General features: G+C 34.0%; 1 protein-coding gene across 2 annotated transcripts; it reads left to right on the forward strand.

Annotated features, from left to right (window-relative positions):
- Positions 1–1,946: 1,946 nt before the first annotated feature.
- Positions 1,947–14,360, forward strand: LOC117229496 (hemocyte protein-glutamine gamma-glutamyltransferase). Of its 2 annotated transcripts, none has more exons than XM_033486008.2 (8): positions 1,947–1,994; positions 5,429–5,917; positions 6,699–6,925; positions 7,874–8,475; positions 10,146–10,243; positions 11,766–12,056; positions 12,767–12,927; positions 13,465–14,360. In XM_033486008.2, exons 2-8 carry the CDS (start codon positions 5,443–5,445, stop codon positions 13,750–13,752), a joined length of 2,142 nt encoding a protein of 713 aa, XP_033341899.2. In that variant the 5' UTR covers positions 1,947–1,994; positions 5,429–5,442; the 3' UTR covers positions 13,753–14,360. The 2 variants fall into 2 exon arrangements, with proteins under 2 accessions (XP_033341899.2, XP_033341900.2); XM_033486009.2 differs by having other exon boundaries at positions 1,953–1,994; positions 5,432–5,917.
- Positions 14,361–14,491: the final 131 nt, after the last annotated feature.

A 14,491-nucleotide genomic window follows, 5' to 3' on the forward strand; every position in this document is an offset into this window, starting at 1 on the left:
GGAAAACGGCAGGAATCATGTGTTCCGAGATCTCGTACTGAAACATGAAATGGAAAATTGTTTATAACTAATTAATTACAACTCAAATATGCGAAAGATTATTACAGATATGTTGGAAAAGATTCCTTTGAACATTTCTGCAACCCTGCGGAACCCTGCAATAACGAATGAACATTTGTTGTATTTATTATTCTTATTATTCTTATTACTCTTATTACTCTTATTATTCTTATTATTTGTATTATTCTTATTATTATTATTCCAATTATTTTTATTACTCTGGTTTATAATTGTTATTTCTATACTCTCAGAATATTTTTTAACCGTGAAATCTCCCTGTTAAATGTAAACTTTCACTATAATTTGAAAATATATTTTCCTCTATTATACTAAATGTATTTAAAATAATTCTAGAATAAATTGACTCGCATCTTTGCACAGATCACACAAAACTCGCGAAGGATTATGCGTATATTCTTATCTTTGCGTTCTTATTTCTGCGTAGTCATATCTTTCATTTTAGGCTGCCGGTATCGGTCTTGTGGATAACCGCAACATCCCTATGTAACTGCATTTTGACGAACGATATACTAATTGGTGATGCATACTAAACCGATAAGATAATTTTTGTATTATATTTCCTCCGTGCCAGAGAGGAAATGAATATAGGCGCTAGTTTAGCTGACGCTTTCTTTCATAATGTACAACAAATTACAATATGTACATATGTATTATTACATTATAATAACACAAAAGTTATCGTATAAAGTTATTTAACTTTATTAGCGGATCTTTAAAAGCAGAAAAACATGCCAATATTAAATGTTTCGAAAATGATGACTTTAACGAAGCAATAACCAAATATTATTATATTCATATATTATATATTATATATTATATATATATATATATATATATATATATATAATATTATATATTATTATATTATATTATTATATTCATATTTATTTGTGTTTACGGTATTTTGCTTCTCAAATGTCAAATTATAGAACTATAAATTCATGAATATTTGGAAACCGACGATTATCGTAGGCCTTTTATCTCCGATAAAATAAATCGTACATTCGATGCGAATGATTGTTTAAAAATAAGAAGTGCTCATTCATCTTAACGCGATATTGAAGCCTGTACACCTGCCAATTGCTGTAATCGGATGGTGTAGTCAGCTCGAAGGAAGCTGCGTCTCGTATAAAAAGCGAGTGAGCCACTGCGAATGCCAGTATAGCGATGAAAGTGTAAGTTGACTGTTAATCGGTACCGCCTCTTTCGACATCGTTTCTTAAATCGCAGCACCACTTGACATCATTACTGCCAGTGAACTTCTACATTCGAAATATTACAACACTTTCCAATTTTTCTTAGTGATCAGTGACAAACGAAAATATTTGTAAACTTACAAAACGCGTACACATCGTCCGTTTCTGGTGTTTATTTTTATCCGAGCATTGTTTACCATTTATGTAATACCTGATCGCTCGATATAAATTACTTTATTTCTTATTTTAACTTTGTTTCATCTTATATTCTAAATTCAGTTTATTTTATTTGAAGTTTAGCTTATTTTCATTTATTTACATTTATGAAATAGCTGATCGCTCGATATAAATTACTTTAGTTTTTACTTTAACTTTGTTTCATCTTATATTCTAAATTCAGTTTATTTTATTTGAAGTTTAGCTTATTTTCATTTATTTACATTCATGTAATACCTGATCGCTCGATATAAATTGTTTTAGTTTTTGCTTTAACTTTATTTCATCTTATTCTAAATTCAGTTTATATTTCATTTGAAATGTAGCTTATTTTCTGCTTCAATCGATTTGCTATTAATTCAATTGCCTAGTTGTCAGACACAAAGTTTGTTTATATTCAAATTTATTTAAATTCTTTCCGATATATCGGTGACATCAATATTCTTTGCTACATTATAGGTACCTTCTAAAATACTCAACATCGAACAGTAACTGATAACGGTAAGTAGAATTTATAATGTTTAAATTAACCGCTCGCACTCTATTGATTATCGTAATGCACGAACGGCAGAATTATTTCGCGAACACGGAGAGAATCGGTTTTGTTGTTTTCTAAAGACAGGAAACTTGGCGAAGCAATTCTACTATGCTAATCGTACGCGACCAACAGTTATGCAAATTAGATCATCAAAGTACATACCGGTTCTATCTTTAGCGAAGAAAACGTATCCTGTTAAAGGATATCGGATTGTGTCTATAGTCGAACTCCAAGCGTTTCTTCGCAGAAATTCGTATTATCGGTGACAACAATTAACAGAATTATTCCACTACGTGCAGGAATAATGTTGCTTTTTATCTAATCGTTTAACTTCTGTTTATACAATCATCCACAATTCAACTCTTATACTGGTTATAATTATAATTAGAAACTAGGCCAATGGTCACAAAGAAGAAATAATTTCTCTTCAATAATTACATAAACCAACACTTATTTTATTTACAATTTTTATCGGCTCTGAAACGTTGAACAAGCACTCGAGACTTGTTCTTTACCGTCTCACAATGTTTACCAAAAATTAGTTTCGAGAAAGTGTCCAATTTTCGACATTTAAAATAATTTCTGCACTATAAATCGTGCGAGGTTTCGTTAAATGATTTATAGCGTGCAAATTATATTAAATGTCGAAGATTTGAGATTTGTTCGAAATTAAATTTTGGTAAAAATTGTGACGGTAAAGGACGAGTAATTTTTATCAATTAAACTTAAATATATCCACGCATGAAACGACGCGCGCTCCGTATTAATAATGATATAATAATGCTACGGTTGTCGTTCGTAAGTGACAGTTTTCTAATTTGCATGCCGGAGCATTTATTTTTAGCATTATCAGAAATTTGATTAAGAACGACGCGCGGATAACATGTAACGAACGTGAATGACCATTAGCAGCGTTTGTGTAGTGGTCTGGGATTGCGTAACACTTTTACGAACGAAGCATTTCGCCGAACAAACCGGTGTGAATCACTCTCCCGAGAGTCATCGATGTAAGGTCGATACCAATCCAGGGTGAAAACAGGCTTCTTTGCTAAGGCAACTCGCGTTCTGGTACATATCCCGGATATTTACGTAACGTCTCGATGAATCAAAGATAGATTCCGCGCTACCAAGTCCGGCGGAAAAGACGCGTGGAATTTGGGTGCAACCTCTCTGTCCACCACGATGATTGCATCCGCGCGATTCTTCTTACAGAACGTTGGGAAAGTCCAGCTGCTTATTCGTTTTCGACACACGTCGACACAGTTCCGAAGCGTCGCTGTTAACATTTTTCTACCACGTTTGGAATTAATTGATCGCTGTTTGGAATGTCGCTCGCGGTGACAGCCGTTATTCCTTAGCATAGACATATTTTAATGCAGCCGCGCCCGTTAATATTCGGACACCTTTTATATAATATAATAATAATTTAATATTATATATTATATTATTATATGTTATTATATTATATATATTATAATATAATAATAATATAATATTCGGACAACACTTTTTGATAATTTTAATGCAGCCGCGCCCGTTAATATTCGGACACCTTTTATATAATATAATAATATAATATAATAATAATAATATAATATTATATTATTATTATATTATATAAAAGGTGTCCGAATATTAACGGGCGCGACTGCATTAATTTATTATATTATATACATTATAATAATAATAATATATTATTCGGACAACTTTTTGAGAACTGGACTAAACGACTTCAATTTTTTTTTTTTTAAGATGATTTAGCGACCATTCTGCTAGATTATAAGTAGAATGCTTTTCTTTTTAAATTTTGCTACCGTTTAGAATGACAAAAGAAAATAAAAAGCTCTCGTTCTTTAACTTTTTCTATCCGAGCCTATAACGAAAATTTAAAAAATGTGTTTCGTAGATCTCGGTTAGTTAATTTCACCGAAATCGGTCGATCTTGGCGCGAGTTGTAAACAATTAAAGATTAGGAAAAAAAAATTAGGGAAAAGGTCAGAAAACATGAACTCTAATTTTTCTATTTCAAGTAATTACGAGTTTCGAAATAGAGATTATCTGGCCAGTGGCTAGTACAATGGGCTTGAAAATTGCCCGAATTCGCTATAATTAACAAATATCGTATTCTATCGCGTATCCGGAGATATATTCGATGTTAACACGATGCTTCGCACAGGATAACAAATTGTGAAGCATCTTCGATTCGTACATTCTTCGAAGCGCGTTCTTCAAACAGGAAGTTACTATCCGGTGCGATAAAAAAGATTTCTTCAGTTCCGATGCAATTCTTGGTGTGTCAGATTTCGAAGAAGAATCTACAATAAGGGGCAACCTGTATTCATTTACACCTTAATGACATTCCCGTGCCACGTCATGCACGAAAGTTTCTCGCAGATGATCCATCTACAGGGCGTTCCAATTGATTTGTACCTGTACTTTAAAAATTTTCTATTTAAAAAAGGAAGCGAGCCTTCGAACGCAGACAATTTATCCTGACCGTTCACAATTCTCTCCACGATAATTATTTACTAAAAATCTTTTAATTCAACAGCGGATTTTTATGCAAAATAAAGATAGTCTGCATCAGTTGCATGAAACAGAAACTAAACAGCGAGTTCATTCTCTGATTAATCGCTTTAATAGATAAAAACTAATGCATTGACGTTTTAAAATTCTGTTAAGCGTTTCACTATTTTAATTAGATGAATAATTAAATAATTGTATGAGTAATTCGCGATATCGTCGTTCGATGTGCAAAGTGCCATAATGGATACATTATGGCATTTTCCTTGCTTTGCCGAATACCAATTCATAGCAGCAATCTGAATTTTTAACTTTTACAAAAATAGTTGATTTCTCCTGCGTTTTTTGTTTATCATGTATTTAGTACATGTCAATGTGAAGTGACTAAGAAAATATCAGCAATAAAATTGTCAATTTTATAAAAATATATATATTTAAAAATTGTATAAAATATATATATTTGATTTTTCCTTCGTTTTTCGTTTATCATGTATTTAGTATATGTTAACGTTAAGTGACTAAGAAAATATCAGCAATAAAATTGTCAATTTTATAAAAATATATATATTTAAAAATTGTATAAAATATATATATATCTGATTTTTCCTTCGTTTTTTGTTTATCATGTATTTAGTATATGTTACCGTTAAGTGAACAAGAAAATGTCAGCAATAGAATTGTCAATTTTATAAAATAGAACCGTCTTTTCGATCCAATATTTTAACAGCGACGCTTACTCTTTGACGAGTATACTCGTCGTCGCTTGATTCTCGTAAAAAGGAGACGTCACAGTTAACTGGTTAAATGTACCCAACAATGATACATCTGCGAAGCCTATCCGTCGAGTAATTAGGCAAACTCTGTCCCATTCCAGCAGCCTCACTCGAGATGTCGTCGGAAGAACCGCTTGTCGTCGAAGAGGTGTACTTCTACGAGAAGGAGAACGCGACCGCCCATCGAACGATTAATTATGAGTTGGTGCATTTGGACCCGCCGACACCAGTCCTCAGAAGAGGGCAAACATTCAACCTCGCACTCCGATTCAACCGCGATTACGTGGACGCCACGGACGTTGTCCGAATGCTGTTCAGTTTCGGTCCGAACCCGAACGTTCTTAGGGGCACCAGGGGCGTCAACACTGTCACCAACAGGGACACTTATCTGACCGATTTGGAGGCATGGGGCGTGCGAATGGTTGGCATGAGCGGCGTGGACCTGTCCGTGGAGGTCCGGAGCCCCATCGATAGTCCCGTTGGCGTTTGGCAATTGAACGTGGAGACCACCACCGTCGGCAGAAATCGGTCCCCAAATACGTACAACTGCGAGAAGGATATATATTTGCTGTTCAATCCGTGGTTGAAAGGTGCATCTCTTGTCGAGATTCAAGATTAAAAGCTGCAATGCTTTTTCTAGCAGCTTTTGAGAGCTCGTAATAGCTTGTGAATGCTTGCGACGGCTTGCAAAAGCTACCAACAGCTTGTGAAAGCTTGTCAAGTTCTTCCTAATTAACTTAGATTGTAAAATTCTCCCGAATTGATGCTTAGATTGTAAAGTCCTTCCGAATTGACGCTTAGATTGCAAAATTCTCCCTAATTGACGCTTAGATGACAAAACTCTCCCTAATTGACGCTTAGATTGCAGAATTCTCCCGAATTGACGCTTATATTGTAAAGTTCTTCGAATTGACGCTTAGATTGCAAAATTCTCCCTAATTGACGCTTAGATGACAAAACTCTCCCTAATTGACGCTTAGATTGCAAAATTCTCCCGAATTGACGCTTAGATTACAAAATTCTCCTTAATTGACGCTTAGATTGCAAAATTCTCCCTAACTGACGCTTAGATTGCAAAATTCTTCCTAACTGACACTTAGATTGCAAAATTCTCCCGAATTGACGCTTAGATTGTGCACAAAAGTGGACAATTTCCGAAAAGGAGATCCGATTTTTCGAGCCTTGCAGCTCGTTTTTGTAATCGCTGAGAATCGGAGACTATAAAAAGTCGCCTAAAAGTCACAAATTGTCCATTTTTGTGCACAATCCATGCGTCAATTAGGGAGAATATACCGTAATTGCTTGTAACAATTAGCGAAGACCAGCACTCTGCGCTGTACGTTCTGGTAAAACTGTTCGCAATGTTCGCAGAGGACCTCGTGTTCATGGAAGAGGAGCAGTTGCTAGACGAATACGTATTAAACGACGTTGGAAAGATATGGGTTGGCCCGTGGGGAAGTTCCCGCGGCAGGGAATGGGTTTTCGGTCAATTTGACGCTTCCGTGCTTCCGGCTTGTCAGCTGTTGCTAGAACGGTCCAGCATCAAGGCCACGTCTAGAGGAGATCCCGTGAAAATGTGTCGAGCCATTTCGAGAATTGTAAGCCGATACGATATACGGTGAATTCTCTACAATTGTCCTTCTGCTTGTACACGAAAATGGACAATTTGGGAAGAGGAGACACGATTATTCGAGTTTTGCGGTTCGTTTTTACAATTGCCGATTGTCAACGACTAGAAAAACGAGGCGCACATTGTCCAATTTTGTTTAATAGCTGAAGGACAATTGGGGAGTATTTATTAAAACTTTCTTTTGATTTAAATTATTGTTGATTAAACTACTATTTATTGAAACTACTTTTTATAATATTAGAACTATCGCATGCGTTATCTGCATCAAATTCATTTCTGTGAATTCTATGAAGAAGATTTTTCAAAGTACGGGTCTTATACAACATCTGTTAATTTATCATGCTTATTTGTTTCGCCTTTTATTGTCTGTGACGTCTTCGCGTGTTTATAAAGAGGCACGTGTGTTTATTTGGAAAACATAATATATGTTTAACTTCGTGAAATTCCAAATTCTTCGTAAAATTCAATTCACCATTGAAAAATGGTGACTTAGAAAGTGGTGATAAAAATGGTAAAATGCATCATATTTAATGCATTTTACCATTTTCATTTATATATATATATATATATATATATGTAATACATATTATATTATTATATATTATTATATATAATATATTATATTATTATATGTATTATTATATATATTATCTATTATATATTATTTACCATTTATATATATATATATATATATATATATATATATATATTTGATGCATTTTACCATTTTTCAAAATTACTTAAACATCGACAATTACTGATTATGTTAGAAATTTAAAGCTGTCCCAAACTGAAACCTATAAATGCGCGAAAATGGAAATCCATAAAAATGATTTATAAGATCGAATTACAATCGTTATATGTATATATCTACAGTATCCACGATACGAGCGTAAATTTCCACGAAATCTCTCAGATGAATTCCAACGACGACCAAGGCGTGATCACGGGCCGCTGGGACGGCGAATACGACGACGGCACCGCGCCGGCTGCGTGGACCGGAAGCGTGGCGATTCTCGAGAAATTTTTGGAAACCGAGGAGTCGGTCAAGTACGGCCAATGCTGGGTCTTCGCTGGAACAGCGACCACGGTGTGCCGAGCCCTCGGAATACCGTCCAGGGTGGTTTCGAACTTGGTTTCAGCGCACGACGCGAACGCCTCGCTGTCCGTCGATCGTTACTACGACAAGGACAACGAGGAGCTGGAATACGATCCGAGGAACGACGGTGGCGAGGATTCTATCTGGAATTACCACGTTTGGAACGACGTGTGGATGGCCAGACCGGACTTGCCGAAAGGCTACGGCGGATGGCAAGCTATCGACTCGACCCCTCAAGAACCATCCGAGGGCGTTTATCAGTGTGGTCCAGCCTCTGTCGAGGCTATCCGGCAAGGTGCTGTTGGATACAATTATGACGTGACCTTCATGGTGGCTTCGGTGAACGCTGACCTTATGAGATGGAAGGAGGACCCGGAGAGCGATTTTGGCTACTCGAAAATCGACTGCAATAAGTACCAGTGAGTATACTCGTCGGTCGACCGCGGATTTTATGCGTTCGTAATAAAAGCGGATGGGTGAAATTGCAAACAATGAATATAGTGCAAGCATTTAATGATTTTTCTTTATAGTATTATATAGTATATATATTATTATTATAATTATTATTATTACATAGTATTATATAATTATATTTTTTTTATAGTGTCATAGTAATATATATATATATATATATATATATATATATATTAATAATAATAACAATTATAATAATAATATATACTATATAATACTATAAAGAAAAATCATATACATATATATATATTTTATAGTATTTTTTTAGAGTATTATTTTATTATTTGTTACGTATTATTTTTTTATGTATTATTTTCGACTCACTGAAATTATTCAAGAAACGAAGAAATTTTTGATCGACTCATGTTCGTTGCAATTGGTGAAGGCAAGATTTACTTTGTCTTCTCATCAGAGTAGAGATTAATATTCGAGCAATAATATTAGAGATCAATATTAAAGTTATAATATTTTGAACTTTATAAATATTTTGAATATTATAGCTCGAATATTAATCTCTAATATTATTGCTGCTATAATACATTGTTTTATGAAAAAAGATAAGAATGGAATTTATTTAAACTTCGTAACATTTTTATTATTGTATATGCTCGGCTTAAAAAGTGAATCTAAAAGTTTAGATCAGATGTGAACATAAGGATATCTTTACATTATCAAAAATTGTGGAAGACAAAATCAGAAATATAAATTTTGACCGGTTTTTTGCAGTTCTAGTGCTAAAAAGAAGTCGTACTTGCTCATGTTAGAGATTAGTGTCTGTCTAAATAATGATTAATCCGTTGATGTTATTAATTATTAATCTAAAATATAGAAATAAAAAATATAAAATATAATACAGTAACATATAATAATATAATGCAATATAATACAATATAATACGATAATTATAACGACAATTTTCAATTATTCTTATAAGCAAATTTTCTCTTCCAATTCTTCTTCTTACAATTATTTTCATCGTCCTACCATTTTATTTAATTGTCTCGCGTATCATAAAAAAAGAAAAAAAAAACTGGCACTCTTTAAAGTATCTTTGCCTCGTTATGAGAGAACTAATTAGAACAGGAAAGAACTGCGGAGCTTGTCTCTGAACGTTCGATCTGCCGATCAAAATGATTTCCTACTTTTGTGAAAATCACGCGAATTCAGGGAGCGGTGCAAGATTAACTATCGTATGCGCATAATTACGCGAAGTCGGTATGTTATTAACGACGTTAAAAACCTCTCGATTGCAATGTAAACAACGTTATTGCGGGTACTTAACTTTTGTCTGAGTCATTTACACGTACTAAATTCATAGCTGCATCGGTAATCTTGACCTTGGTGCAACCGTGACGAATGACACACACCGTGTCGATTTGCATAGTAATCCCAACGCGTGCTACTACGAAATATTTATGCTAATACACTTGGGCGATCCGCGATTGTAAACTCCATGATAATTGCATTCCCGACGACTTTTCGTGTGCACGGACGATTAAAACGTTTATTTTCGACGTGCATCAATCGACAGGTTCCAACTAGTATCTTGCTGCTTGACAAAGCCTTGCTTGCGAAGGAATTGAATGTAAAATGTCTGTGTTTTTTTTTCGAACAGCATCGGCCGTATGATATTGACAAAGGCACCTTGGATCTTCGATCCTAACGGCGACAGGGACAGAGAGGACATCACGTCGCTGTACAAGGCGAAGGAAGGTACGCGATTTACTTATATACTTATATACTTATATACTTATATACTTATATACTTATATACTTATATACTTATATACTTATATACTTATATACTTATATACTTATATACTTATATACTTATATACTTATATACTTATATACTTATATACTTATATACTTATATACTTATATACTTATATACTTATATACTTATATACTTATATACTTATATACTTATATACTTATATACTTATATACTTATATACTTATATACTTATATACTTATATACTTATATACTTATATACTTATATACTTATATACTTATATACTTATATACTTATATACTTATATACTTATATACTTATATACTTACTTATATTTACTTATATATATATTTATTATACATATGTATAACTAGATTGCGGATCTCTAAGCAAGATAAAAATTATCTAAGTTAATTGTGATAAATGTAAATTAGACGAAAATGTCTTTTCTCTTTCAACAGTCGCAATTAATTGAATATAATGCAACGATATCGTTACATTCTTCGAACGTCATTTTTACTTTTGTATTTGATCTATACATACACGAAAATGTAATATTTACATTACTTGTTTAACATGTTTTTGATCTATTTCTTCTAGACGTGTTAGTTTTTCTATATATATATTTTTATATTTTTTTAGTCACCATCTTATCGAGTCAAATTTATTGAATTTAGCAAACAAATTTATATATATATATATATATATATATATATATTTATTCAAATTGATCAAATTTAGCAAATTTATTATGTAGTCAAATTTATTGGATTTAGCAAACAAATTTATATAGTAAATTCAATATAAATTTTCAATATATAAATTTGTTTGCTAAATTCAATAAATTTGACTCGATAAGATGGTGACTAAAAAAGTCATACTAGGATCAATACCAGGATCAATACAGGATCTGAGTCATACAGGCCCAACACACCACAAAAGAGTTAAAACAACGTTATAACAATCATACTTAACAGATTGTTACCAGAAATCTCCATAGCGAGTTAAATTCGTCGAGGAGGTTAATCAAACATGTGACAATTGAAATTAATCATCAGAAACGAGATACACAATTAACAATGTTTATATTCTGGATGAAAATGGTCCCAAAACTGAAGTGATGACTCTGAAGCATCGCTAAAATTGTTATGTCACGTTCCAAGATCACTTTTATATTAACAAAGTTCAGATTCAAAAAATTTGTTAAAAAGCGCAACTGTTGCACGAGTTACAAAACTAAATCTCATATGCATAAAATGCACTTTGTCGAATAAAATGGAAATACTACGAGTCAGAAAAATTAATTTACATTTGAAATTAATTACATTCGCGGTTAAAATGGCTTCGAGTGCAGAGGGTTTCGATTAAACACAAATTGAAAGATGCGTTCGATTTCATTAGATGTAAAGTTTCATTTAGAATTCTGCCTCTTCCCGGTGATCCGTAATTTGTAATTAATTCAAACACGTTTAATAGACAACGTTTCGTTTATGTTCAGGTACCGAAGCGGAACGATTGACATTGTACAGAGCAGTGCGGAGCACCGAGTTAGCCAAAAGATTTTATTCTCTGCCTTCGCCGGGCAAAGAGGACGTTGAGTTCGACCTGATCGACCTCACGCGCGTGTTCATCGGCAAATCGTTCGCTGTCACGGTTAACATGAAGAACAAATCGGACCAGCCGCGAACTATCCAAGCTATTCTATCCGCTGGCAGCGTGTACTATACCGGAATCAAGGCGAATCTAGTGAAGAGAGCGTCCGGTGATTTTGTGCTTCAGCCCAACGCAAGTATGTCCATACAGTTGCTCCTAACATATTTATTTACTTTTATATACGATTTATATTGTTTATAATTTATTGCACTATTTCTCTCTCTTTTCGCGGTTTAGTCCTATTATCATTATTGCCTTTGGAGTACCGTCTCGGCGATATTTGGATATGTGTAGCCTTCAGCGATATTTGAACATTTTCTATTAGATTTTGTTTTTACACTTTTGTAAAAACAAAAATGTTTACAATATATTTTATTCTTGTTAGATATTCTTTATGTTTCCGTCCTAATCACACAAAAGTTTATCTCCATCGGTTTGGTAGTTCGATAGTTATGATTTATTGGAGAAACGTTGACGCTTTATTTGACTGTAAAAATAACAATTTTGAAAATTTCGAAAAGTACTTGGAGATATGCTAAGGAGTATAGTGTACTTATATTTCACCAAAATCCGAAACAGTACTCCGAAAAGTGTATTTCCCATCAAACATTCGTTCAAGATCCTTCCAAGCACGCACTTAGCAGAAAGTTGCCATTTTACGCTCAATCAAAATCCAATTTATACGATAGCAATATGTATATCTCTATTCCACATCTTGGACTTGTAAAATATATTTTAAATTTTAACTAAAATAATCTCGCGTCCTCATGTTGCGGCAACATAACAGTGAACAATATGCCCACAAGAGTTGCCATCCAATAAAATTGTCGCGTCTGATTTGATTAGCCGAACAATTGCGACTCACAGTCACCGAGGACGATTATCTGGATAAGCTAGTGGAGTATTGTATTATGAAACTATACTGCATCGCCACGGTCAAGGAAACCAGACAAACATGGGCCGACGAGGACGACTTCCAGGTCTTGAAACCCAACATCATGATCAAGGTAAAACAATCGACTTAGGCCAGTGCTTCAACTTTCTTTCTTTCTTTCTCGACTTTTATAAACTATAAACGGTGTCCCATAATTATGTAATAATTATTATTTGATTAATTATGTAATATTAGTAATAATTCTATTGATATTAATTTTATTGATAATATTGATAATATTGATATTGATAATATTATATAATATTTGATATAATATAATATTATTATAATATTATTATTATATATATTATTAGATAATATAATATAATATAATATTATTATATAATATTTGACAATATTCAATATTGATAATATTGATAATAATATTATTAATCATGTAATAAAATTACCCAACATCACGATCAAGGTAAAACAATCGACTGTGTGGCGAGAATTTTTAGGATTTCACAGAGAAATTCTTTCGAATGTATAACGAAATTAAAGAAGATCAAATTTTTTTTAAAAAGCCATTAACACCTCTTCCGCGCATAGTGTGTCAATTACCAAGCTAACGCGTTTTTCGAATCAACGAATGTAAATGTTTTTTCAGATCGATGGAGATCCAACTGTCGGGAAACCATCGACCATCAGCCTTAGTTTCGTAAACCCGTTGAGGAGGGTGTTGACAGACTGCAAATTCAATTACGCCGGGCCTGGCCTCTCGAAGAACAAAACGTTGGTGTTCCGTAACGTTCAACCCGAAGAGCATATTTACGTCGAGCACCAATTGATTCCGCAGAAATCCGGATCGCAAAAGATCATCGCCACCTTCAGCTCGAAGCAGTTGGTGGACATCACAGGATCCGCTTCCGTCGACGTCCTCGACCCAGACGAGTGAACGTCGATTAATCACTCGATTATCGATATTTTTGTATCGCGTTTTAGAATTAATTTTGTATTTTAACCTTGACCAATTCCAAGAATTCTTGAGCTCCGTGTATGCTCGATATAGTACGCGCGCCTTAAACTTCGACGATTATCGATGTTTCATCGCGTTTTAGAATTAGACTTTTTCTATTCGAATCAGATAATACTTGAATTGTTCTGATAATACTTGAATTATTTGCCCATGTACGTCGACGCATGTGCACCCGGAATTTTGTCAATCATCGATATTTCCGTGCGTTTTAGAATCGATTTCGCATTCGAATGACACCAGTTTGAAAACCACTTCATTCGTTCATCCGTGCGTGTTGACGCACGCGCGTCGAACTGTTTGCAATTGTTACAGAAATATTCAGTTACGTATCGAATAATTTCAACCAGGTTTCATACGTATCGATTACTTTTCACAATTCGCATTAAAGAGAGCATATTCGCATTAACGATCGTTGCATCTCGCCTTCTGCAACGTCGTTTCTTACGTTTGTATACAATTGTTTATCTCTCTATACCCTGCCACGGTTGCACCGCACCGAAACTTAATAAACGACCGTCTAAAAAACACTTAGAACATCTTCGTGCAAAGTTTGAATGTTCGACGGGTTTTCAAAAAATTCGTCACGCGTCTTGCACAGTGTAAAGCATCGAGTCTTCGATACCTTTAGGGACACCTTTCGTCGCTTCCAGAATGCCTC

Source organism: Megalopta genalis, chromosome 3 (genome assembly GCF_051020955.1).
Source record: "Megalopta genalis isolate 19385.01 chromosome 3, iyMegGena1_principal, whole genome shotgun sequence".
NCBI lineage: Eukaryota > Metazoa > Arthropoda > Insecta > Hymenoptera > Halictidae > Megalopta > Megalopta genalis.